General features: G+C 42.8%; 1 protein-coding gene across 4 annotated transcripts in view; it reads left to right on the forward strand.

Moving 5' to 3' along the window:
- Positions 1 to 5599: 5599 nt before the first annotated feature.
- The window catches only part of STAT1 (signal transducer and activator of transcription 1), a 43345-nt gene continuing 21051 nt past the window's right edge, over positions 5600 to 27893 (forward strand). For 2 of the 4 annotated variants that reach the window (XR_003436893.1, XM_027125521.1), the window contains exons 1-9: positions 6111 to 6214; positions 8844 to 8972; positions 9929 to 10073; positions 17574 to 17672; positions 20817 to 20906; positions 21874 to 21952; positions 23053 to 23144; positions 23334 to 23485; positions 25779 to 25937. Coding sequence is in view for 3 of the 4 variants with exons in the window: in XM_027125521.1 (XP_026981322.1) it covers positions 8845 to 8972; positions 9929 to 10073; positions 17574 to 17672; positions 20817 to 20906; positions 21874 to 21952; positions 23053 to 23144; positions 23334 to 23485; positions 25779 to 25937 (944 nt within the window). In the remaining variant the exon portion in view is untranslated. Of the gene's footprint in view, positions 5851 to 6063; positions 6215 to 8843; positions 8973 to 9928; positions 10074 to 17573; positions 17673 to 20816; positions 20907 to 21873; positions 21953 to 23052; positions 23145 to 23333; positions 23486 to 25778; positions 25938 to 27893 lie in introns of those variants that run through there. The other 2 variants (XM_027125510.1, XM_027125517.1) reach the window with 2 other exon arrangements.

Genomic DNA, 27893 nt, shown 5'->3' on the forward strand with positions numbered 1-27893 from the left:
TCATATATTATTTAGTCTTCAACTCATTTCTCAACACTTCTCCCCAACAATAGCTTGTCTTCCTCCAAGACTGAACTACTTTCAGTTTCTTTCACGGCCCATGCTCACTCTCGCCTCCCTCTGCTGTATCCTCTCAGGTCTCCAACCCCAGCCCACCTACCCTCTCACCTCAATAACATTCACACATCCTTCAGGCTCTGGAAAGCCTTCCTGCCCAACACATACACACACACACACACACACACACACACACACACACACACACACACACACACGCACATGTGTGGGGCTCAGATCACATCATGCCTCCTCCGTATCCTCTACATTACCCAGCACCGTTCTTATCACCTTGGTTATAAATGCGTATCATCCGTCTTCATTAGACTCTAAGCAAGCTCTGTAGGTACAGGGACAAAGAAGCCCTTGTTCACAGTTATATCCCTAAAATCTAGCACAGTCTGCCTCTTAATAAATACTAGTTAATGATTTAGTGTTTGAACTAAAGGACATACAGGACAGTAGTAAGTTCCTTTCTTTCCTTTGCTCCTTGATCTGCCTTCAAGACAAGGCTAGAATTCCCTTTATAACCCTCCAAACTCTAAAATTGTGGAACAGTCCCCGATATTTTACTTCAAACTGATTAACCAAAACACACTTGCTATTGCTCAAAAACCATAAGACGTTTCCTCTACTTCACCTCACTCATGACATCCAAACACTATAGAAATGCTCTGGAATTAGACTGTCCGTTAGCTCTAACTTCCCTTTAATTTAGCTTTCTCATGTGTGCGTAGCATCCCAGGCATCTGTCCACCCACAGATGAATCAAGTGTTCCTGAAATTTCCCCTTAATTCCCCGTGATTAAACTCATTGCCTTTATTACTCCCGCCCCTGGTAAAAGTCCCACACAACTCTCTCTTACTTAGGCTGGACAGTCATCCACTGAGGTGTCTCACTGGCTGCTGCAGATAAAAAGAACCCTAGAGGCCCTCCAGACAGGGTGGAGATGGGGGAAAGGTTGGAGGCGTGTGGAGGAATGGTGCTCTCACTGAAGTTTTTTGGAATACACCTGTTCTTATTCGTCCTCCCCCTCAATTCTAGCTCAATAGGCTAGAGCCTGTGCTGAGGTCTGAATGGTTGATTTGACCTCTGATACCTTATCCCAGGGTTATTCATTCAAAAATATTTTTGAGACTATGTATCAGGCATTGCCTTTTTCAACCGGGGTTTCCTATCTGAACCACAAAACACAGAAAGTGATTTGCTTGACTATTTTCTCAGTTCTCCCAAGGATGGTACATAGTGCCATTCTAGATAAACAGGAGAGAAGGTAATTAACACACAGATGCCCCGGGCATTAGGCTTAGTTCTCTCGTGGAACCTGAGATGAGACAGGCTGTAACACAGCACAAAGTTCCTCCTGTTGTGAGGAGAGATAAAAACAGACAAGCACATAATAAAGGACAGATTTAGTAAGTGCTATGAAGAATATAAATGTGACAAAGAGTAACTGGAAGAAATGGTCATTGAAGGTCTCTCTGAGGAGATGACATTTGAGCTGAGACCTAAAGAATGAGAAGAAGCAAGTCCATGCCACAGCTGGGAACACAGCATCCTAAAGGAAGAACATACACATGCATAGAACCCAGGCAAGTAAAAGCTGGGGGTACTTGAGGAACAGAAAGAGTCCACAGGGTGGGGAGTGTAGAAGAGCATGGAGAGAGTGGGACAAGATGTGTAGGAGAGGGAGACAAGATCAGATGGTGTAGGGCTCTGCTGGGAGAGTGGAAGGCTCTGGATTTTATTGCAAATGCTTTAGGAAAGAGTGGTGTTATACTTCATTTCTTCATTATATCTAAGTTTTCATTTGTTTTAAGTAAACATGTAACAAGGTTTCTATAGAAGAACTCTCCCCTCCCTCCAATTCCCCTACTAGGGACCTCATAGGTATGCAATGTGTGCATCTGCAAAGGGCAGAACAGTCAGAGGCTCCACACTTGGTTTAGTGCTCTGCCTTTGCCTTCTTGAAATTCTTAATAAGTTTGAATAAGGGGCCTCCTGTTTTCATTTTGCACTGGGCCTGCAAATTATATAGCGCGTCCTGTCCTCTCCTAACGGGAAAGTAGATGCCCCTTTGCATTCTGGGAATTATGTAAAGTGCCCTTGCAGCCCTGGGGACTGGTGCTCACTGTTATGAGGCCAGAAGCTGTGGTCCAGTAAGGTGGGGCCCATCACACACTGGAGGTCTTAGGTTGGTCCCCAGGTCACCTTAAGTAGATAGAGCCTTTTACAGAATGGTTGAGCAGAGCCCAAAGAAACGCTGTCCATGCCTCCCAGAACCATTCAGTAAATAACACACATAGCAAGTGGGGCCAAAATGATTTTCTCTGGTCCTGCCAAACTTTCAAAATCATGGTCCGGTGACTAAATTATTCGTCTCCATTATACTTCTTCCCCACTCCCTCTAGGATAATCACCATGAGCGAGAAGGTGGGGATTGGGGGTGGGAAGTGGGAGCGACGAAAAGACGCCAGAAAAAGGAGAAAAGTCCCATCTGCAGATCTAGAAAAAGACAGCTGAAGAAACAGCCAACCTTCCACTCTTATCTCTGGATTAAGGGCAGTCAGGCCAGCTGGGTGAGGGTTAGAACTAGAAAAACTAATGAGATCTGAGTTAGCATGCGTGCAGATTGTGTAGATACAGAAGTGAGGGGGAAAAAGGGACGTCTCCAGGCCACGGAAAGAAAGAAAAGATGGAAGAGAATGAGAAAGGTTTCCAGCACATTAAGCAATTAAAAACGTCCCCAGTCCTCCCTCCAAAGTTAAGAGGCACCCGCTGCCTTTCATCGTGTTCCGGGCCACTATTCTCGGACTTGCGTAGGGAGGGCGCCGGCCAGCTACGCCGGGCTCGGGCGAGCGTGCGGATCCCGCCCTCGCAGAGGCTGTGGGAGGGAACCGGCGGCTGGGCGGGCGGTCAGCTGGAAAGCCCCGGGCCCGCGCCTGCGTACTGCTCCCTCCATCTCTACTTTCGCTTTTCGGTTTCCTGTCAATCCTGCTTCTTCTCGCTCCCAGACTATTTCCCCGAAAGCACGTGGGGCGGCTCTTCTGAGCAGCCGCGTCCCTCCCGCCACGCGCGGGGCCAGCTATTTTGGAAACTTATCAAACAGCCTGACAGACTGCACCTCCCCGAGTGTACCTCATCCTGGGCGGGCCTGGGCTGCTCTTCTGAAAGTACAGGACTAAAAAAGGTGCTCGTAATGGTGTTTGGTCTACGAATGTAATACTGCTCGTAATAGACATTTAAAAAAAAAAAGAAGAAGAAAAGTAAAGAAAATTATAAGAAGTAACTCACCACCCTGGAACATGTTAGGGACATTCTGTAGAGGGTCCAGACTAGCAGGCAAAGTTTGTGTTTATCATAAATGCAATGAGAGTTGTCAAGACTTTTGAGCAGGGAATGACTATATAAATAAGGTGTTTTAGAGAATTTAATGTGGCAAATACAGTCGAGGGGAAGGGACAGAAAAAGATAGTGTAACTGGCATCTACTGTAGCATTCCAGTTCTGAACTGATGAAGGCCTACAGTGGGGTATTACCAACGATGGGAAAACTAAGGCAGATAAAGGCATTAGGGAAGGAAGCATCCACAGAACTTGATGACAATCAGAATGGGGAGAGCCAAAGAGAAACATCCTATTTGCAGCTGTTAAGATAATTTAATTTCCCTGTCAATACTGAAGCTAGTCTCTGTGCAAATTTTACAGTACCAGAAAAAAATATGTTTAACATATTATCTACCTTTCGTAGAGCTTTTCTCAGACATTGTCTGGGCCCTTAGTACAGGGAGTTAGTAGAAGGGGAAGGACTTTTTTTGGTGTCCTGGCATCTTTTTTCACAGAAGGCTGCTACTCTGGTACCAGGGGTCATTGCTATCAGTACCGGCTTTGTGAGGGTGAATATGTGACAAGAGGAAGGAGCATATAGATGTGAGAAGGGATAAAATGATAATAGATACACATATAAGCATACCTCTGGGAAATTATTTAGAGCCTTTTCCTACCCAAAATTGCCTTATTATTCTAGGCTTGATTCAAGTCCCACCTACTTAGAGGAACCAATTGATTTTCTGTGCACGCATTCCAAGAAGATCTAGTCAAGGCTGGCCTCAGGGATGCCTACCTGGGGAAGTGACATTTAAGCTTAGATTTTAGCTAAGACATAAAAGGTGAGTTAGCCCGCAAAGAACTTGGGGGAGGGGGACATTGGCTCAAGGGGCTTTCCAGATGGAGAACTACCAGTGAGAAGGCCCTGAGTGTGTGGAAAGAGCTTGTCTTATTGGAAGAACAAAAATGCTGAAGTAAGGAAAGAGTGGCATAAGATGGGGTTAAAGAAAGAGATGGGGAAACCAGGGCTTTATAGGTTACATTAAGAAATTTGGATTTTATAAGAAAAGCCATCAGAGGATTTTCAGGTTGGCAAACACATGATCTGCTTTGCAATTAAAAGACAAACCACTCAAACTGCTGTAGGGAATATGGATTAAACGGGAGTTAAGAACTGAAGTGAGGCAGCCATTTGGGGAATCTACTGCGAGGATCCAAATGAGAGAAAAGGAGGGATGGTGTGGGAGATGGCAAGAAGCAATGAGACTTGAGAAATATTTAGGTGGAAGCATCAACAAGGCTTGAGGACTGGTGGGGGTGAGAAGGCAATGTCAAAGGTGGCTCCTAGTTTTCTGGCATGCACCAGTTCTAGAAAAAGGGCAGCTTTCAGGAGAAAGATGATGAGTTGTTTCTGAACACAACTAGTTTTTAGAGCTTACCAGACATCCAAGTGGAGAGTCAAGTGTGGGCTGTACACGTGGGTGTGGAGCTCAGAGGAGACGTGTGGACAGGGTACGCGTGTAGAAGTTCTACATATCTAGAAGGACATTGAAGCTGTGGATGAGGTCATCACAGGACAGCCTGAGAACTGTAGGTAAAGTAGACCAAGATCCGGACACTGACCACACTTAACATTGAACGGTTTGGTGGCAGAGGAGGAGCAGAGGATGGAGAAAGGATAGCAGGGAGGTAGGAAGAAGCAAGCAAAGTGTGTCGGCATCATGGCCCAGGAAGAAGTGTTAAAGGGTGGTGTCAACTGCGCAGGTTTCTGAGTGGTCAAGTAAGGTGAGGACAGAAAAGCGTCCCCTGGGTTTAGCAACATGGAGGTCAGCTGCTAAGCCGAGCATCTAGAATGACAACGTCTCCACCTGTGTCCTCTGCCTCGAATTCTCAGGTTTGGGGCTGATATAAGGATCTCCAAGTTTGGGTCTCTGCAAACACATAACTTCCTTTTAGTTGTTCTCTAAAACATGTGTAAACATAACCCGCAACTTGCAACACAGAGCTGAGCTTCACCTCTTCCCGTTGGAGGCCCTCCCCAAATTCTAAGGAAAGACCCAGCGGCCTGGCAGAGCAGTAGCCCTGGGGGGGAGGCGGCGCGAGCTCGGAACAGCCGCGTCCGATTGGCCGAGAGCGGCAGCAACCCGGTGATTGGCGGGAGTGGAAGGAGGAGGGGCGTCTGGCACTACCATTTCTCTCGGTGGTACTTTCGCTTTGCTGTGGTGAGTTTGTGGAGAGACATAGTCGCACCCGGGTCGACGCCGGTCAGACCCCAGAAAGAGCAGAGGAGACCCGGCGCGCCCGGGAGAGGCAGCACGGCCGCGCCCTCGCCTACCTCTGCCGGATCCGGAGCGCAGAGTGAGTGGGCGTGAGGTTCCGGGTGCCGGGGTGGGACGTTCCTGGACCGCAGTCGTCGGGCCCCAGTTGCCGGATACCCGGCGAGGCCGGGCTTTAAAGTGCTGACAGGTATATCCGTTATCCGGGAAAGAACGCGTATCCCAGGTGGTGTTTTCGGTGATGGCATGGTTGCCCCAGCCAGTTGTGCTCTGGTAGTAAAAAAAAAAAATGTCTTGTGAAATAGAATCCTGCGCCCCTCCCCCGCCGAAAATACTGCATTTACCCTCATTTTTCTCTCTTTTCCGCCCCTTCCACCAGAGTCATGTTTTCTTCTCTCCGCAGAAAGTTTTCATTTGCCGTGTGCCACCCCCAGAGAGCCGTTATACGCTCGCACCCTGTGCATGCAAACCCAGCAGTCTTGGCATCTGACGTGCTGTGTGTAGCTGCTGCTTGTGTTGAATCCCCAGCCCTTCGCTGGGGCACAAGGTGACAGGTTAGTAAAATGTTCACGGAAACGAATGAATATGTGACTTTGGAACTTAATTATATGTCTGTATTTAAGGATAAAAGAGCTTAATGTGCTCCTGGAATGTAAAAGTGATAATTAGTTCCTGCAGACCCCTAAATAATATAATTAGTCTTTAAAACAAATTCTGACTAGTACCAAAGAGTTTGGGGGAAGAAAAACAGGTGTGTGATTACGCTTTAAATGTTGTTTGTATAAGCTGGATAGTTTGTTTTTAATGGGATAGAAATAAGACGAGCCTCCAGCACAATCCAGTTTGCGGTTTAACGCAGGACTCAAACTTGTTGGACCATAATATGGTTTGCCCTTTACTTTCTAATTCAATCTGAAATCTACTAGATTTCAATTCAACAGACTACTATTGAGTACATAATATGTGCAGGACACTGTCCACAGTGCAGACGATGTTTAAAGAAAAGACAGTCCCAGCAACTCTGAAGCTTACATGCTGCAGGGGAGACATCATAGAGCTTTTTAAGGAAGACAGGGACTGATGCTCTAATAGAGATACAAAATGCAATGAGGCGCACGTTAATGAAAGCTTAATTGTTTCTGGGTGAGTCTCAGAGAGCTTATGGAAGAAGGTCTATTCGTACCTACCTTTGAATGCTGGTAGAATTTAGAGAGGCAGAATGTGGAAAAGCTGTTTTCAAGGGTGAGTGACAGCTGGAGCAGTGCAAAAAAAAAGTAGGTAATTTGGTGACTGGGTTGCTTTGTTAATGGATGAAAATAGGGTCAGAGTGGAAATCAGCCTGGTAATGGGCAAACTGTAGCAATTTTGAACTAGAGAATGATGTGGTCAAAACCCATGTGCAGCAGAAGGCCAGATTGGGAAAGAGTGTTGGAGGCAAGGTGGTTGGAGGTCTTGGGACTGGAGAGGAAGAAGTCAGGTGACTGGGGGTTGGTCTTGCCACTCCCTGTGCTGGTAACAAGTTTTGTGAGAAGAGGGAATGGATTCTGGATTTGTTGGCATGGATTTATTGATCGCCTGCTTTGTGCCAGGTGCTGTATCTGTATTAGGTCGTTCAGTCTTAAACAGTCACCCTGTTGAGAGGGAAGTGAGTCACTTGAGGTCACTCACCTAAAAAGAGGTGTTGCATTCCCCGCTGGTTGACACTCTGGCCAGCATATTTGCTTTAGGCATATCCTTATTAGACACCTAGTAGGGAGGGAGAGCGCCAAAGATTTAGTCTTCCACTCAGGTGAAATAAATTCAAAGTGAAAAATCAAATTGCTACAGCAAGTCTAGTAAAGGTGTGGACTTGGGTCCATTCGTACTGGTATTTGTGATGGTGACGAGCTTTGTAGCCTCACCACATCCTTACCTTCCTTTGGAAGGAGATTTGTGGAGTAGACATGACTTCATGCCTGCACAGGTATGCTTGCCAACAAGCATGCATACGCTTTTCCACGCTCTGCTTGAATATCCAGACCTCTTCCTCAGGGCTGGTAGGACAAGATTCACATATATCTACTCTGAACGTTGTCAGCTGTGCGCTGATGTAAATCCTAATTTACGCTATGGTGAAGAGAGGCTTTTCATTTTCCTAATGGATGTTCGGACTTAAATCAGGTATTTTAATTTTTAATCTTCAGAACTGCTATGTAAAAGTTGACTTGCTGTTGTCCAAAGAAATAGTATTATTTTATCCTTTCAGATTACATTTAACAATGTTGTTTCAGTCTTTAAAAATTATTACTTAGGTTTAAGAATTTTTGTGCAGACTTATTGTTTGCAGTAGGCAAAGAGGAAAATATATCTCTTTTAAAAGATATATAACCTGGGAATTCCCTGGCGGTCCAGTAGCTAGGACTCTTTGATTCCACTGCAGGGTTCACGGTTTTGATCCCAGGTTGGGGAACTAAGATCCTGCATGCCGTGCAGTGTGGCCAAAAAAAAAAAAGAAGATATATATCAAAAATAATTCATTTTAATCACGTGAATCATAAAATATAAAACACCAATTTAAAATTCTTTGGGTTAAATTACAAATGTTCTATAATTTATAAGAGCAATTTCAGGGAGAGTTCTTATGATTTGTCCTAAAGCAAATCTAAGTAGTGTTTTCCATTGATTTATTTGATAAAAGTGCAGATTCATTTTAAAGGCGTATGAACACCTACTGTATGCCCAGCACTGTTCTGAAGATACAGCGGTGAACAACCCCCCCCCCCCCCCCGCACTCCCAAATCCTTCCCTTCATGCGGGGGAAACAGACACTAATCAAAATAAAAAAAATATGTGGTAGGTCAGATGGTGGTAAGTGCGATAGAGAAGAATACATCAGGGAGGAGGGATAGTGTTTTCCAAGGTGAGAGGTGGTGTCAATTTAAATAAGGTGGCCAGAAGAGGCTTCTTTGAGATGCTGGCATTTGAGCAAAGACCTGAAGATGTGTTTTTTGGAGAAGAAAAAAACTTTGACCCAAAACTCAATTAAAAAACAGGCTTTGAAACATAGGCACCATTTTAAAAGTATATTTCAAAGACAAATTATGTTTTTAATTAAGCAAGATATTTAGAAGAAGCACAACGCTAGACAGGCTTTCTTTGGAGCTGTGGGCTTCCGTTTGTGATCTGTATTCTGTTTCCCTATAGGATGTCCCAGTGGTATGAGCTTCAGCAGCTTGACTCCAAATTCCTGGAGCAGGTTCACCAGCTCTATGATGACAGTTTTCCCATGGAAATCAGACAGTATCTGGCACAGTGGCTAGAAAAGCAAGACTGGTAAGGAAAACTCACTTGACAGAAGAAGGAGTTTTTCTACACTTTTAAAATAACTTGTTGATTAAGTGGCTTGGAACTACGTTGACTGGAAGATGAATCTCATCAGTAGCCATTGGGATTACCTGTTTCAGAAAAGAGTGTTGCCTTGAAAAATGGCATGTGTCTCTAGAAAGCTAAATGCATTAGTCATTAATTTTATGTATTTGTCGATTTAATTATACATCCTCCTAAATGCTTTGCACAAGTTAGATAATGCTGACACCAATTATTTCCAAGTTAGGATCCAGGTTATAGAAAAAGTAAGTTAAAAGTAATAATTAAAGCCAAGTTTTGGTAGAACACTGATTAGAAGTATGAAGAAAGTAAAAAAAAATTAAGGAAATATCTCTTAAAACTGGTATATGTTCTATTTTACAATTTATTGTTTGCTCATTGCAAATATTTCAAATGTTCTGAAAGTATTTGATGTAGAAAGTGAAGGCCCCTGTTGATTTTTTGCCTCCAGAGATAATCGCCATTAACAGTTTGGTGCACAGTCTTGGAGTGCTAGAATTTTTTTTTCTTTTTGTGGTACGCGGGCCTCTCACTGTTGTGGCCTCTCCCGTTGCGGAGCACAGGCTCCGGACGCGCAGGCTCAGTGGCCATGGCTCACGGGCCCAGCTGCTCCGCGGCATGTGGGATCCTCCCGGACCGGGGCATGAACCCGCATCCCCTGCATTGGCAGGCGGACTCTCAACCACTGCGCCACCAGGGAAGCCCGAATTTTTCATGCTAATTGTATATAATAAAAATATTGTACAAACTGCTGCTAATAGCAATGGCAGTTTCAAAAGAAGGAAATAAAACCCACGAAAACACTTTAAATTATTTTTAGTCATTTCAACATGGAAAGCAGTGTTTATTTTGTCGTTTTAAAGTAGTATCTAAACGAAATGTGTAAATTTTGTATCTCCTAGGGAGCATGCCGCCAATGATGTTTCATTTGCTACCATCCGTTTTCACGACCTCCTGTCGCAGCTGGATGATCAATACAGTCGCTTTTCTTTGGAGAATAATTTTTTGTTGCAGCATAACATAAGGAAAAGCAAGCGTAATCTTCAGGTATGACATGGTTTTTGCGTTTAAGTTGAAATGTTTCCATAAGAATTTTTTTCATTCAGCAAATACTATTGAGCACACACTCACTGGTATTTAGAGAAGTACAGACACTATAAATAAACTACCGTTATGTAGCTAATATTTTATAGCAGAAGTAAAATATCAATTCATTTTGTAAACACATAAGGAGTATTCAGGCTGAAGGGTATCACTTAGATGTAAGTAATTCTGAGAGAAATTCAATGCTATGATCTTGTCTTATTAAAAGCCGTTGTTTTTTTTTTTTTTTTTTTGCGGTATGCGGGCCTCTCACTGTTGTGGCCTCTCCCGTTGCGGAGCACAGGCTCCGGACGCGCAGGCTCAGCGGCCATGGCCCATGGGCCCAGCCGCTCCGTGGCATGTGGGGTCTTCCCGGACCGGGGCACGAACCTGTGTCCCCTGCATCGGCAGGCGGACTCTCAACCACTGCACCACCAGGGAAGCCCCGTTGATATTTAAATTGAAGAAAAAGTGTTTTAAGAGCAGTGAGCTATAGTAACATGTTAAAGCTCAAAGGAGCTTTAGTGGTGAGTCCAGTCTAAGTGCTTGGTATACAGATGAAGAGTAAGTCCAGAAAGTGTTGAAAGTTTTGACGTCTCTAAGGCTCAGTAGTGAGGTGGTGAATTGGAGCTGACTCCACCTTGCCATGCTTCTGCTGAAGTTGCCCTCCCTTGAAAGAAAAAGTCAAAGAGAGTTGCATGCAGGAGAGAGTACACTGCAGAGTTTTGGGAGTTCTTCATATGTACTCCCAGCATCCCTTAAGCCTGGCTACCATTTTTATTTCGGTATTAATGGAACTTTTCTGTTTTAATGGAGGTGAGTGCTGTCATTTTCTTGTTTTATTCCTCACAACCAAACTGTTCAACTTAGGTAATTAGAAGCTTTTTTCCCCCTCTGTGAATGTGTATATGATTTTATAATACCAATGAGTGGAAAGCCAGATTAACTTTACAGAAATTTGCTCTCCTACAGATTTTGCTTGATAATACCTGTTATAAAGAGGCATGATTGCCGGTATTTTGCAGACTAGCCTTGACAAGAAAACAAAAACTGAGAAGAATATCTTTGGTCTAATTCAAACCAGAGACCAACAGATAAATTAATTGAGGAATATCATGGATAATTTTTGTATCATTTGCATTATCTCAGGATGCTAACAAGATAATTGGGCCCAAGAACAATAAAATTAAAGTATTATAGGAACTATATATGGAAATACTTGTGTTTTTTTTTTTTCGGTACGCGGGCCTCTCACTGTTGTGGCCTCTCCCGTTGCGGAGCACAGTCTCCGGACCCACAGGCTCAGCGGCCATGGCTCACGGGCCCAGCCACTCCACGGCATGTGGGATCTTCCCAGACCGGGGCACGAACCCCTGTCCCCTGCATCGGCAGGCGGACTCTCAACCACTGCGCCACCAGGGAAGCCCCACTTGTTTTTCTAATCAAGAAATAATTTAGGTACCTGCGCTTAATTGGACAGTTAAAGCAGCTTTTGTCATAGTTCTTAAAAAGAATATTTTGATTTTATCAAAAATAGCTTATGTAGGGCTTCCCTGGTGGCGCAGTGGTGGAGAGTCTGCTTGCCGATGCAGGGGACACGGGTTCGTGTCCCGGTCCGGGAAGATCCTACATGCCGCGGAGTGGCTAGGCCCGTGAGTCATGGCCGCTGAGCCTGCGCATCCGGAGCCTGTGCTCCGCAACAGGAGAGGCCACAACAGTGAGAGGCCCGCGTACCGCAAAAAAAAAAAAAATAGCTTATGTAGAACTTAATAAGTTCAGGATGAGCTTTCCTTTTCTTTTTTTTCCTTTAAAGCTGGTATTTATTTTATTGAACTCAGTAAGTACATAAAACTTAAAGACTCCACATTGTCATATATGCAGCTATTTCCTTTCACTACTAAAGATAATTAAAGTATAGTCACTGCCTTTGGAAATGTACCAACTCACTGCAGAGCATAAAAGTATATCATAAACTAGGACATGTTGGTTAAAGGGGAGATTGCATTCTTTTTTTTTTGAATTTTTGAATTTTATTTATTTTTTTATACAGCAGGTTCTAATTAGTCATCAGTTTTATACACATCAGTGTATACATGTCTGTCCCAATCACCCAGTTCATCACACCACCATCCCCACCCCCCCGCGGCTTTCCCCCCTTGGTGTCCATACGTTTGTTCTCTACATCTGTGTCTCAACTTCTGCCCTGCAAACCGGTTCATCTGTACCATTTTTCTGGGTTCCACATGCATGCATTAATATACGATATTTGTTTTTCTCTTTCTGACTTACTTCACTCTGTATGACAGTCTCTAGATTCATCCACGTCTCTACAAATGACCCAATTTCGTTTCTTTTTCTGGCTGAGTGTTCCATTGTATATGTGTACCACATCTTCTTTATCCATTCGTCTGTCGATGGGCATTTAGGTTGCTTCCATGACCTGGCTATTGTAAATAGTGCTGCAATGAACATTGGGGTGCATGTGTCTTTTTGTAATATGGTTTTCTCTGGGTATATGCCCAGTAGTGGGATTGCTGGATCATATGGTAATTCTATTTTTAGTTTTTTAAGGAACCCCCATACTGTTCTCCATAGTGACTGTATCAATTTACATTCCCACCAACAGTGCAAGAGGGTTCCCTTTTCTCTACACCCTCTGTTGTTTGTAGATTTTCTGATGATGCCCATTCTAACTGGTGTGAGGTGATACCTCATTGTAGTTTTGATTTGCATTTCTCTAATAATTAGTGATGTTGAGCAGCTTTTCATGTGTTTCTTGGCCATCTGTATGTCTTCTTTGGAGAAATGTCTATTTAGGTCTTCTGCCCATTTCTGGATTGGCTTGTTTATTTCTTTAATATTGAGCTGCGTGAGCTGTTTATATATTTTGGAGATTAATCCTTTGTCCGTTGATTCATTTGCAAATATTTTCTCCCATTCTGAGGGTTGTCTTTTCGTCTTGTTTATGGTTTCCTTTGCTGTGCAATAGCTTTTAAGTTTCATTAGGTCCCATTTGTTTATTTTTGTTTTTATTTCCATTACTCTAGGAGGTGAATCAAAAAAGATCTTGCTGTGATTTATGTCAAAGAGTGTTCTTCCTATGTTTTCCTCTAAGAGTTTTATAGTGTCCAGTCTTACATTTAGGTCTCGAATCCATTTTGAGTTTATTTTTGTGTATTGTGTTAGGGAGGGTTCTAATTTCATTCTTTTACATGTAACTGTCCAGTTTTCCCATCACCACTTATTGAAGAGACTGTCTTTTCTCCATTGTATATCCTTGCCTCCTTTGTCATAGATTAGTTGACCATAGGTGTGTGGGTTTATCTCTGGGCTTTGTGTCCTGTTCTGTTGATCTATATTTCTGTTTTTGTGCCAGTACCATATTATCTTCATTACTGTAGCTTTGTAGTATAGTCTGAAGTCAGGGAGTCTGATTCCTCCAGCTCCGCTTTTTTCCCTCAAGACTGCTTTAGCTATTCGGGGTCTTTTGTGTCTCCATACAAATTTTAAGATTTTTTGTTCTAGTTCTGTAAAAAATGCCTTTGGTAATTTGATAGGGATTGCATTGTATCTGTAGATTGCTTTGGGTAGTAGAGTCATTTTCACAATATTCTTCCAATCCAAGAACATGGAATATCTCTCCATCTGTTTGTATCATCTTTAATTTCTTTCATCAGTATCTTATAGTTTTCTGCATACAGGTCTTTTGTCTCCCTAGGTAGGTATATTCCTAGGTATTTTATTCTTTTTGCTGCAATGGTAAATGGGAGTGTTTCCTTCAGATTTTTCATCATTAGTGTATAGGAATGCAAGAGATTTCTGTGCATTAATTTTGTATCCTGCAACTTTACCAAATTAATTGATTAGCTCTAGTAGTTTTCTGGTGGCATCTTTACGATTCTTTATGTATAGTATCATGTCATTTGCAAACAATGACAGTGTTACTTCTTCTTTTCCAATTTCTATTCCTTTTATTTCTTTTTCTCCTCTGATTGCTGTGGCTAGGGCTTCCAAAACTATGTTAAATAATAGCGGTGAGAGTGGACCTCCTTGTCTTGTTCCTGATCTTAGAGGAAATGCTTTCAGTTTTTCACCATTGAGAATGATGTTTGCTGTGTGTTTGTCATATATGGCCTTTATTATGTTGAGGTCGGTTCCCTCTATGCCCACTTTCTGGAGAGTTTTTTTTTGTTTTTTGTTTTTTGCAGTACGTGGGCCTCTCACTGCCGTGGCCTCTCCCGTTGCGGAGCACAGGCTCTGGATGTGCAGGCTCAGCGGCCATGACTCACGGGCCCAGCCGCTCCGTGGCATGTGGGATCTTCCCGGACCGGGGCACGAACCCGTGTCCCCTGCGTCGGCAGGTGGACTCTCAACCACTGCGCCACCAGGAAAGCCCTGGAGAGTTTTTTATCATAAATCGGTGTTGAATTTTGTCAAAAGCTTTTTCTGCATCTATTGAGATCATCATATGGTTTTTATTCTTCAGTTTGTTAATATGGTGTATCACATTGATTGATTTGCATATATTTAAAAATCCTTACATCCCTGGGATAAATCCCACTTGATCATGGTGTATGATCCTTTTACTGTGCTGTTGGATTCTGTTTGCTAGTATTTTGTTGAGGATTTTTGCATCTATATTCATCAGTGATATTGGTCTGTAATTTTCTTTTTGTAGTATCTTTGTCTGGTTTTGGTATCAGGGTGATGGTGGCCTCATAGAATGAGTTTGGGAGTGTTCCTTCCTCTGCAGTTTTTTGGAAGAGTTTGAGAAGGATGGGTGTTAGCTCTTGTCTAAATGTTTGATGGAATTCACCTGTGAAGCCATCTGGTCCTGGACTTTTGTTTGTTGGAAGATCTTTAATCACAGTTTCAACTTCATTACTTGTGATTGGTCTGTTCATATTTTCTATTTCTTCTTGGTTCAGTCTTGGAAGATTATACCTTTCTAAGAATTTGTGCATTTCTTGCAGGTTATCCATTTTACTGGCATAGAGCTTGTAGTAGTCTCTTAGGATGGTTTGTATTTCTGAGGTGTCTGTTGTAACTTCTCATTTTTCATTTCTAATTTTATTGATTTGAGTCCTCTCCCTCTTTTTCTTGATGAGTCTGGCTAATGGTTTATCAGTTTTGTTTACCTTCTCAAAGAACCAGCTTTTAGTTTTATTGATCTTTGCTATTGTTTTCTTTGTTTTATTTCATTTATTTCTGCTCTGATCTTAATGATTTCTTTCCTTCTGCTAACTATGGGTTTTGTTTGTTCTTCTTTCTCTAGTTCCTTTAGGTGTAAGGTTAGATTGTTTATTTGAGATGTTTGTTGTTTCTTGAGATAGGCTTGTATAGCTATAAACTTACCTCTTAGAACTGCTTTTGCTGCATCCCATAGGTTTTGGATCGTCATGTTTTCATTGTCATTTGTCTCTAGGTATTTTTTGATTTCCTCTTTGATTTCTTCAGTGATCTCTTGGTTATATAGTAACATACTGTTTAGCCTCCATGTGTTTGTATTTTTTACAGTTTTTTCACTGTAATTCATTGCTAATCTCATAACGTTGTGGTCAGAAAAGATGCTTGATATGATTTCAGTTTTCTTAAATTTAGTGAGGCTTGCTTTGTGACCCAAGATGTGATCTATCCTGGAGAATGTTCCATGCACACTTGAGAACAAACTGTAATCTGCGGTTTTTGGATGGAATGTCCTATAAATATCAATTAAATCTATCTGGTCTGTTGTGTTATTTAAAGTTTCTGTTTCCTTATTTATTTTCATTTTGGATGATCTGTCCATTGGTGTAAGTGAGGTGTTAAAATCTCCCACCGTTATTGTGTTACTGTTGATTTCCTCTTTTATAGCTGTTAGCAGTTGCCTTATGTATTGAGGTGCTCCTATGTTGGGTGCATATATATTTATAATTGTTATATCTTCTTCTTGGATTGATCCTTTGATCATTTTGTAGTGTCCTTCCTTGTCTCTTGTAACATTCTTTATTTTAAAGTCTATTTTATCTGATATGAGTATAGCTACTCCAGCTTTCTTTTGATTTCCATTTGCATGGAATATCTTTTTCCATCCCCTCACTTTCAGTCTGTATGTGTCCCTAGGTTTGAAGTGGGTCTCTTGTAGACAGCATATATATGAGTCTTGTTTTTGTATCCATCCAGCGAGCCTGTGTCTTTTGGTTGGAGCATTTAATCCATTCACATTTAAGGTAATTATTGATATGTATGTTCCTATGACCATTTTATGAATTGTTTTGGGTTTGTTTTGGTAGGTCCTTTTCTTCTGTTGTATCCCACTTAGAGAAGTTCCTTTAGCGTTTGTTGTAGAGCTGGTTTGGTAGTGCTGAATTCTCTTAGCTTTTGTTTCTCTGTAAAGCTTTTGATTTCTCCATTGAATCTGAATGAGATCCTTGCTGGGTATAGTAATCTTGGTTGTAGGTTCTTCCCTTTCATCACTTTACGTATATCATGCCACTCCCTTCTGGCTTGTAGAGTTTCTGCTGAGAAATCAGCTGTTAACCTTATCGGAGTTCCCTTGTATGTTATTTGTTGTTTTTCCCTTGCTGCTTTCAATAATTTTTCTTTGTCTTTAATTTTTGCCAACTTGATTACTATGTGTCTCAGCATGTTTCTCCTTGGGTTTATCCTGTATGGGACTCTGTGCTTCCTGGACTTGGGTGGCTATTTCCTTTCCCATGTTAGGGAAGTTTTTGGCTATAATCTGTTCAAATGTTTTCTCTGGTCATTTCTCTCTCTCTTCTCCTTCTGGGACCCCTATAATGCGAATGTTGTTGCATTTAATGTTGTCCCAGAGGTCTCTCAGGCTGTCTTCATTTCTTTTCATTCTTTTTTCTTTATTCTGTTCCGCAGCAGTGAATTCCACCATTCTGTCTTCCAGGTCACTTATGCGTTCTTCTGCCTCAGTTATTCTCCTATTGATTCCTTCTGGTGTAGTTTTCATTTCAGTTATTGTATTGTTCCTCTCTGTTTGTTTGTTCTTTAATTCTTCTAGATCTTTGTTAAATATTTCTTGCATCTTCTCAATCTTTGCCTCCATTCTTTTTCCGAGGTCCTGGATCATCTTCACTATCATTATTCTGAATTCTTTTTCTGGAAGGTTGCCTATCTCCATTTCATTTAGTTGTTTTTCTGGGGTTTTATCTTGTTCCTTCATCTGGTACATAGCCCTCTGCCTTTTCATCTTGTCTATCTTTCTGTGAATGTGGTTTTTGTTCCATAGGCTGCAGGATTGTAGTTCTTCTTGCTTCTGCTGTCTACCCTCTGGTGGATGAGCCATCTAAGAGGCTTGTGTAAGTTTCCTGATGGGAGGGACTGGTGGTGGGCAGAGCTGACTAGGGTGAGGTTTCTTAATGGATATGAACAAACTCATTTCAATGTATAATACACAATGGTTTAAACATTCTGAAATTTAATTTATTTTTATTCTAACAACCCATTGTCTAGGATAATTTTCAGGAAGACCCAATACAGATGTCTATGATCATCTGTAACTGTCTGAAGGAGGAAAGAAAGATCTTGGAAAATGCCCAGAGATTCAATCAGGTACTTTTTTCCTAATTGAACACAAAGGATAATAAAGAAATAAAAACTCATTCATTCATCCAACATGTACTACTGAGGCCCTGTTTCAGGGCAATGGTGACTAGCCCTCTGATTTTTTAGCCCCAAGAAGTGGGGGAAAACAGATGTAGAGATTTTGAAAGGACCCCAATCTAATGGAAGTCATCCTAGTGAGGGAGGGAGACAACACAAAACAAAATCTTTTCAGATAGTGATTGTTGCTATGAAGATAGTAAAGCAGGATACTGTGTGGACAGTAGTGGAGTGTCAGGTTGTTTCTTTAGATCAGGGTCAGGGACACCTCTGGGGTGCTGGGGCAGGAAAGGAAGCAGAAGACAGTGGGCTCTTGCAGCAGACTGAAGGAGCGGAGGGGAAGTGCCTGAGGTAGAGGTGCAGTCAGTGGAGGTGGGAAGAAGCAGACAGATTCCGTTATGTTCTGGATGTGGTACCAGTAGGTCTTATACTGAAGGATCAGATGTGAGAGTGAGAAGGAGCCAAGAGTAGAGGGTGAGTCTGATTTGTGACTTGTGTTTCTTAGAGATACTGTTTACTGAGCTGGGGAAGACAGGGAAGGGACAGGAGTAAGGCTTTTGCAGGGCACAATAGGTTTTGGAGAAGAATGGGTTGATGGGAAAATCAGCAGCTTTGTTTTCAATAGGACCGAGATACCTATTAGATATCTGAGACAACCAAACAGTGAATGAGTCAGAGTTATACTAGTACCAAGGCTTTTTTATCATGACTTTACTAATCCTAATACAGACCGTCCTGGTGATTAGGGTTCAGCAGTTTTTTGAAGTTGCCATGGCATTGATTCATGCCTTTCATTGATGGGGTGGTGGGAGCTACCCAGCAGGCAGACGGTTGTGAAACCACTACGGTATGAGTTACTCTGGCTGAGACCATTCCAGTATGACAGGGAAAAGGCCAGAGTACTCAGTGGAATGCGTCCTATGTGCATTTCTCTAACGAATGGCTAACAAAGTGTGCTGTGAGATTGGGAGGTGGGAGGTGGAGAGAGAATTTAAGTAGTGGCACTGAATGCCATTTTCCGTGCACTTTCTGAGCATTTGCCCCAGTCCTTGTGAATCTGCTGCTTCCCTGGGCATTTAGTTCCTGTCTCCCTGTCATGCTGAAAGCACCTTGCTGCACTGAGCACTTAAAGATACATATTATTTGTTCTAAACTCAGACTGGCTAGTTCATCCTGGACCCAGCCTAGTGAGCAAAGGTGTCTGTCAGGAGGAAAAGCTGGCTGCATTGTCTCCTCTGAGAGGGGTGTGCCTTCTTCAGTATGGCATGCACCTGGGAAACTTTCAGCAGGAAATTTTGACTATCCTGTGGGATTTTCATCTTACCAGCATTATGCAAGGGGCTGCTCCTGTACCTCAGATAGACTTGGGAGGACAGTCGAGAGCAGAGATGGGCAGAAGAGTGAACTGTCCACCTTGCTACCTAAGCATTTCTCTCCTCATTTGGCCCGGAGTCAGCACTGGGAGGCACAGGAGGTGATTTCTGCTCTCCCAGATCAGCCCCATCTCCTGCGGGTGCTTTGGTCTCAAAGGCATGTCAGCTTTTGACCTCCTTTTAAAAATGTGAAGTTCCTGGGGAGAGGTTCATTTTAAGCCTCTCAGAGGGCACCTGACTTATCGGTGAACCCCTGAAACGAGGTTAGTGGACTGCCCAGCTGCGAGCAAGAGAAAGAAGACCTTCCTGGGATTTGAGGGAAGGTCCTGGATGTCTGGGGGTATCGAAAAGATGCTGAAAAGGATGACAAAATCGAACACTCATCCCTGATTTTTAAAAATTCAATAAACTAGGAGCTGATGGATACCTCCTTAACCTATTAAAATATACATCTCCTGCTTCTAAAACAGTATCTTACTTCACGGACAAAACATCAGTCAGAACTACGGCAAGGATGTCCACTGTTTCCACTGCTGCTTAGCATTGTATTAGTGGTATTGCAATTGACAAGAGGAAGCCATTAGAAGCATAAGAATTAAAGACGACATCATAAATATATCGGCTTTCCCTCAGTTAATTCACAATTTTAATGTGATCCCGATAAAAATAACAAATTGTTTTCTGGCTGTCAAGGATGAAGACTAACTCTACCCACTGCATCTGGAATGGTATTCATTATTGCTTTATAGGAGCAGATATTCATTGAAGTCCTTAATGGCAGTACTGTTCAATTTTTTAATGTTTTTTAAAAATTAATTTTTATTTAAATATAGTTGATTTACAATGTGTTAGTTTCAAGTGTTCAAGTGTACAGCAAAGTGATTCAGTTATGCACACACACACACACACACACATACACATACTTTTTTAGATTCTTCTCCATTATAGGTTATTACAAGGTATTGAGTATAATTCCCTGTGTTATACATTTAGGTACTTGCTTGTTATCTGTTTTAAATATAGTTATATATGTTAATCCCATACTCCTAATTTACCCCTCCCCCGACCTTTCCCCTTTGGTAACCATAAATTTGCTTTCTATGTCTGTGAGTCTATTTCTGTTTTGTAAATAAGCTCATTTGCATCATTATTTTAGATTCTACATACAAGCGATATCATATGATATTTGTCTTTCTCTGTACTGTTCAATTTTGATATAACTCTGCATTATCTGGAATCTTGTCAAAATGGGGTTTCTGATTCAGTAATCAGATTAGGACCTGAAATTCTGCATTTCCAACAAGCTCCGGGGTGGTAAGATGCTGCTTGTCTGGGGACCACACTGTGAATTGCATGGCTTTGAGACAAATGAGTACAGGGCTAATAAGAATAATGTTGTCTACGGAATTTGAGAAACTAAAATAACTTCCTGTGTGGTCCCATGCAACTGTATGAACTAATGGAAAATTCCAGAAATACTATTTATTTTAGGCATGAACTGAGCCTGGTCTTTCTGTAGGCTTGTTAACAGTTCGCCAGTATTTTCAGGGGCCTTGGGAACTGAGCTTTTCTTGTGCACACTCATGTGGGAGGCCTGCAGGAGGTTTTGGAAGGTCCGGGAGTTAGGTGGGGCATGGGGTAGACTTGACTTTGGAGCATAACCAGCAGGTAAATAGGACAGAGGAAGTAATGGCTGTTAACTGTGTACCTTCCATTACAGGCTCAGGCAGGGAATATTCAGACCACTGTAATGTTAGACAAACAGCAGGAGCTTGACAGCAGAGTCAGAAATGTGAAGGACAAAGTTATGGTGAGTATTTAGTAAATGTATACATCTTCTTTGTAACTTTTTGTAGAGGAAAAAAGGTGTCAATTGCTCTAGTGTAAGCATTGTGACTGATTTCAGGCTTTTAAGTAGTTGAGAAGAAAAGTTTCGCTCAAGTTCGAAACCCTAAGTAAACAAATTGGTGAAACCAATGAGCAGATAGACATTTTTGGCCCCTGTTACAACTTGCAAACATTGAGCTTATCTTTTCCTTCCTTGCAAGATTGTGCAGTAACTGTTGACTTTGCCCTATCACCCAGTAAACTAGTTGTTGCTGCTCTAAATAGCCCTTTATGTCTGCACCTTTCAAATGGGGGTGTGTCTGGGGTTACATAGGGTCCTAGGATAAACATGATCTTCCTCAAGCACCTGTTTTATTCTAAGACTTGGAAGGGGAACAAAAACATCTCAAACAAGGAAATTCTGATGTATTTCTGATTAGAATAAAATATCCACAATAACTTTAAGATAAAACTTCCCAGACATTTCTGGAGGTGGTGCCTTTGGTGGTATGTGTTCACTCCCTTCCACTGTGGGTGCTGTTTGGGGGAAAGGGTGAAGAGTCCAGCCTTGCCCTGGGCCCGTATCTGTGGAAACGGCCTTTCTGCTGAGGGGCCGGCTCTCCTGTGGGCCTCTGGGTCACACCAGCGCGGCCTTGACTTTGTGCTTCAGACGGCATGTTGCCAGTCTCCAGGTCTACTTCATTAAAGTAGACATCAAGTGGCCCAGTCCAGAAATAGCTGTATATTTTCTTTCATAAAAAGGTTCTTATATACTAGCTAAGGAGATATAAGTTATTTCATACATGTGATTAGAATTTTGCAAGTCTAATCCATCTTTGAGGGAGCAGGATTGCATCCATGGTTTTCTGGGTCCTATAGTACCAGTAATCTGTCTCCTAAAGTCTTTGTCCTAAGTATGGTGGAAAACTTGTTTCTGTCTTTACTTGTAGTGTATAGAGCATGAAATCAAGACCCTGGAAGATTTACAGGATGAATATGACTTTAAATGTAAAACCTTGCAGAACAGAGGTAAGAGTTAACATTTAAAGCAGTGTCCATTGCCTGTAATTTTTTCTACCTACACTAGATAACAAAGGCAGATACTCCTTCATATTTACCAAACAGTTTAAGACTCTGAATTGCTAGTCTTGGCTTCTTGGTGACCCAGGCCAGGGTTTTTCAACATCAGTACTATTGACATTTTGGGGCCGATAACTGTTTTGGGGGTTGTCCTGTGCATTGTAAGATGTTTAGCAGCATCCCTGACTTCTGCCCACCAGGTGGCAGTAGAGCTATCCCCAGTGGTGGTCCCCAGTGGTGACAACCAAAACTGTCTCCAAACATTGCCAAGTGATCCCTGGGGGGCAAAATCGCCCCCAGTTAATACATGCTGGTTACGTGCTATTCACTCTACTTACCGTACCTAGCCCACTGATGGACATAGACGGATATGTGTGTGGGGTTCCCCTGCCCCAATAACTGAAGTTCCTCCAAATACTCCAGCTCCATTTGTATACTCCACAGGGGAAGTTCAGCATTTTTCACATGTTTTAAAGCAGTTTCACTCGGATTTTGTTGTTGTTGCTCGTTTTTAATGTTGACAGGACGTCCACTGAAAATAATCCAGAAGTGTGCATTGTGTAGAGCAAGCAGGGTGCTGCTGGAACCCTAGCAGTCATTTGGAGGATACCATGGTAGAATGGAGAGATTATTAGTAAGAATTTGAATAAAAGTATGAGAGAAAGAAACCTCAATTACAATTTCCTAATTGTCTGCTTCTCTTTAAAGCCACAGAGATGCTTTGTATCAATTATTTTTTAACTGAGGTTGTGAATTTTGTCACTTATATTCATTTAGATAATATTCTGACAGTGCCTTAAGAACCAGACAGTACTGTTCCCCGTTTATGTGAGTCATTGTAAACAAGGACTTTGTTTCAGTGTATCCGGTTTTTGTACTTAGGCCATTTTTACCGTTTTGCTCAACAATGATTGAAGAAAAACCAAGCTTTGACGTATCTCCAGATAGCGTTTGGATCATATTTTTCCTAAATGGATGTAAATCTTGGCTTCAGTTGGTTTTGTCTTCTTTTATATTTGTATTTATCTGCTGTCTCTCCCAATTCACAGAACATGAAACCAATGGTGTGGCAAAGAATGATCAGAAACAGGAACAGATGTTACTCCAGAAGATGTATTTAATGCTTGACAATAAGAGAAAGGTAGTGATTCACTTTCCAGAATAACGTGTCGCTTTTGTCACAGACTGTAAATAATGGACTTGAAGTTTGGAATAGAGGCAAAATTATTTTTATAACCATTTCACTTAGAGCAACCCAGTTGAGATGAAAGAATAAAATTCAGTGATTAAAGATGAGTTTATTTTGCTTTGTCTCTTTCTCTCCCTTTAGGAAGTAGTTCACAAAATAATAGAGTTGTTGAATGCCACCGAACTTACCCAGAAAGCCCTGATTAATGATGAACTTGTGGAATGGAAGCGGAGACAGCAGAGTGCCTGTATCGGGGGACCCCCCAATGCTTGCCTTGATCAGCTGCAGAACTGGTAAGATTCTCTGAAGCAGAACATTGGCAGCTGACTGGCTAACCATATAAACTCGTAAAGTGCACGTTCCAGCTGTGTTAGTTGAATGGACTCTGTCAAACCTTTGGTTTAGAGTTTGATGTAGTCCAACTGCTTCTTGGCCTGGAAACACTTGAAAAGCACAGTGTTAATCACACCTGTGGCCACGTTCAGCCACATCCTGCATGGTTTGGAGGACTCCTCTCCCTGCTGTATGTGTACCGTGGGACATGTCATTTGTGCCAACACACCAGTGACATGGTCATCACACAACACAGTTAACAACTTGAGTCCCAAGGTTTTAAAAACAAAAGGGCATTTTACAGGCTTACGTGAAATAATAGTTTGTGGGCCATACATTTCAGTCATCCGTCTAGTAAATACTTATGAAATGCTGTATGCCAGGCACTGGGCTAGGACCTGGGACACAAGGTGAATGATTCTTGGTCGTTGCCAGTAAGGAGCTCTTAGTGTGGAGGCGGGAGATGGGCGTGGTAATAACTGTTCAGTGAAAGGTTGCCAGGGCTCCAACGGAGACCGTCCAGAGTTCATGGAGGATGTAGGAAGGAGTCACCAGGAAAGATGAATGAGACAAAGTGGTCTTGCACGGATTCGAGAGTGAATAGGAAAACTTCATGTAGACCAGGAAGGAGAAGAGTGTGGATGGGGCAGAGGGGAGGGGAGGCTGGCATGAGCTGGGGCCCGCAGTTCTCATGTTGGATGGCTAGAGAGTCGGGTGCCAGAGAGGGAAGGAAGAAAGTGGAGCTGGCGAGAGGCTGGAGCCTGGTCACGGAGGTTCCCATACTGTGCTGGGAACTCCGGGATTTTACCCAGTGGATACTGGTGAGCCGGGCAAGCCTTTTATTTAAGTGGAGGTTCATTTCTCTGATTTTTTATTTAGGTCACTCTGGCTGAAGCCTGAGGATAGAATAGAGACAGAAAGGCCAGTTCGTCTGCACTGAGTTTATTAGCGTAGTCCAGGGGAGGGCTGACAGAACTGAGCTGAGGGGATGGAAGCAGTAGAATCAGTGGGTAGGAGCAGGGGGTGGCCTGGAACAGTTCTGAAGGGCCCAAGGACCAGAGACCTCATGAGATTACTTTCTGGATTGCTGTTTTTAAAAATTCGCAATAGTCAGCCATTTATTTTTATTCTGTGAGTTGCCATTCCATATCCCAGTTTTTTGTGGATAGGAATGGAGCTCCCCAGCCCAGTGTGTCCCCGTGAGCCTTGTGAGATGCTGACCTCCGAGCCCCCCAGGTGCCCAGCGAGGCCCCCCGCTGTCTGGGGCCCCCATGGTCACCTTAGGCCACAAGGAGCCTCCTGCAGAGATGTGAATACCCCTCAGTACCCCCAGCTGTGTGGTACAAGGATTGTTGGCATTTTCCTGTGTGTCGTGGCCTGAACAAGGTTGGGAATCACCGGGTTAGAATCCCTCTGGAACTCACCCACCCACCGTTATCCTGCCTCTAATTTCATGGCCATGGGCTGTGCTCCTGGTGCTTCGAACTGGATTCAAGGAATGGAAACACCGAGTGAAGGAGATGTTTTTCACTGGGGAATAGAGGTTCTTCTGTCATTCCTCCAGGCCAGTAAAATGAACTTCCACAGCCTGACGCGGCTCGGAGGCTGCATCGCCTTTGGTGGTTTCCTGTCAGGACGGAGGAACCTGAAAGCAGTCACTAGGTTTTCTCCTTAGTTTATGCATATATTTTGAGTGTCTAGGTTGCGCACATTGCCTTCTCCTTTCAGTTCAGTGACACAGTCACCTCTGTTACCTCGTCTCCTCCTAACCCGGCCTGCATCCCCTCTTGGCCTTGCTTCCTCAGCGTCCAGGCTGCTCTCTTGCTCCTCTCTGCACAGTGTCACTGCCCTGATAGAAAGATCTGCAGGGGCCCCTCACTGCTCCACACATCACTGCCCACAGCATCTGCCTTGTCGTGTCCCCTGCCTCTGTCCCCCCTGCACCTTTGCCCTGTCCCTTTAGGTCCCAATTATCTCACAGCTCAACTGAAGTCACAGATTCCCTAGCAGCCTCCACCCCTACCCATCTCTCCTTAGGGCCATCTCAGTGGGATGCAGTTTTTTAATCTGGGCTGTAATCGTTCATGCATATTAGTTTTTTCACACAAATAGGTTTGTTCTGTTTCTCCCTGCACTTCAGAGCTGGGCAGATAACGTCGTGTGTTGTCTGTAAAAAGTACTTGTTGGTTTCCGTGATTCTGTTTAATCCAGGCTGCTTTCTGATGGAGACCCCTGTGGCTTGTACCTTCCCAGGTTCACCATAGTGGCGGAGAGTCTGCAGCAGGTTCGTCAGCAGCTTAAAAAGCTTGAGGAGTTGGAGCAGAAATACACCTATGAACATGACCCTATCACAAAAAACAAACAAGCGTTATGGGACCGCACCTTCAGCCTCTTCCAGCAGCTCATTCAGAGGTAACTTGAGGGAGATGTTTTTGCACTTTTTGCAATTATTTTACCCAGAGGAAAATTTTTCTGGTAATTCAGATAATTTAGAAGGGTTTAATAGGTTATGTAAAATTTTTTATGGCTTCCCCGAATCAGGTCTTCCCGAATTCCTTGCTTATGTCGTTGGCCTATCATTCTTGTGACCGTTTAGACTGGTTACCAGTCTCCTTCCCCATGGCCAGTCTGTGACGAGACCTGTCTAGTCTAACCTGATGATATTTGTCCTCTCTTTCCTATTCCATGGTCTCATCACATTTCAAGCTCTCAAATCCTCTCTATTGAACTGTCGGTCGCGTGGTAGCCTCCCAAATGGTCCCTCCCAAGCCCCTTCCTCCCTGTCCCTGTGACCCTGTGCTCTCCCAGAGCACAGTTCAATCAGGTTTTTTGCCACCTGCTGATCTCAGGGGAGCCCCGCATCCGGTCACCCAAGCCGCACCTGCACAGCCTGGCCCTCACTAGCCACTCCAGAATTAGCTTCTATACATGCCCCATTTCCAGGCAGACTTGACTTCGTGCCTACCCTGGATATTTGCTTCTCCGTTCCTCTCCCAACAGTATTTTCTCTGCCTCAGAGCTTTCTTCTCTTGTACCTCATTTCGAAACTGCATCCTGAACGTTTCACCTTATATCTCATCATGAAATCTTCCCAGAGTTCCTGGGCAGATGTTGTCTCCCTTCTGGATCTGCATAGTTCATTCTTTATTTTTCTCCCGTTCTGGATTTTATTATATCATTGTCTGTGTATTTCTGTTTTCTTTGTTGTAAATTGAAAGGTCCTAGTAGACAGAGATGTGCCTTTGTCATCTTCCCCCACCAGGGCCATACATAGTACCTTGCCCATGGGTAGGTGTTTCAGATATGCTTAGTAGGTAAACAAATGGCACTAAGTAGAATTCATATTGCAAATTTTTTTTTTTTTTTTGCGGTACGTGGGCCTCTCACTGTTGTGGCCTCTCCCGTTGTGGAGCACAGGCTCCGGACACGCAGGCTCAGAGGGCATGGCTCACAGGCCCAGCCGCTCCACGGCATGTGGGATCTTCCCGGACTGGGGCACGAACCCGTGTCCCCTGCATCGGCAGGCGGACTCTCACCCACTGCGCCACCAGGGAAGCCCCATATTGCAATTTTTTAAATGCTAATGTAATAAAAATGTCTTTGGCTCCCTGTGGCTAATGTCCAAACAGGAATGCCTAGATGTTGGATTTTGAAATAATCGAGGACATTTACTTGGGTTTTAGAATGCAAATTTCATTATTTTTTTTAAATTAAATTTAATGTTTGGAAATGTTTATTAGATAATAAATATTACTAAACAATTTTAAAATCAATTTTCCAAAGGATGTTAAAATGTCAGCTTCAAATTATGGTGGTAAGCAATATGGTACATGGTTCACTTTCAACTGTAGTAAAATTTATTTTTATCTTGTTTTTATTTTTTTATTTATTTATTTTTGGCCATGCCACGGGGCATGTGGAATCTTAGCTCCCTGACCTGGGATTGAACCCATGCCCCCTGCAGTGGAAGCACAGAGTCCTAACCACTGGACCACCAGGGACTTCCCTATTTTTATTTTTAAATTGAGATGTTATTGACATATAACCTTGTATTAGTTTCAGATGTACAACATAATGATTTGGTGTTTGTATATATTGTGAACTGATCACCACACTAAGTCTAATTAGCAAATTTGATTCTTAAATTTGTAAATGAACAGAATCCCATTCAGAATTTTCATTGTTGAAGAGCATCACCGTTCACTGCAGTTACTATGATTTTGTTGAGTGCAATAGATTTGGGGATTTCTTTACTGACTAGAAAACCTCACTTTATTCATCCAATTTGTTAGAATCTTTCAAACTTTTTTTTAGCTTGTGCCCTCTAACTCCCTCTCCTCTTTAGGGAAAATAACCTTTTACTGCCTC

This window comes from Aethalodelphis obliquidens, unplaced genomic scaffold (assembly GCF_003676395.1).
Source record: "Aethalodelphis obliquidens isolate GAN/ISIS:26980383/991018 unplaced genomic scaffold, ASM367639v1 scaffold2, whole genome shotgun sequence".
Classification (NCBI taxonomy): domain Eukaryota; kingdom Metazoa; phylum Chordata; class Mammalia; order Artiodactyla; family Delphinidae; genus Aethalodelphis; species Aethalodelphis obliquidens.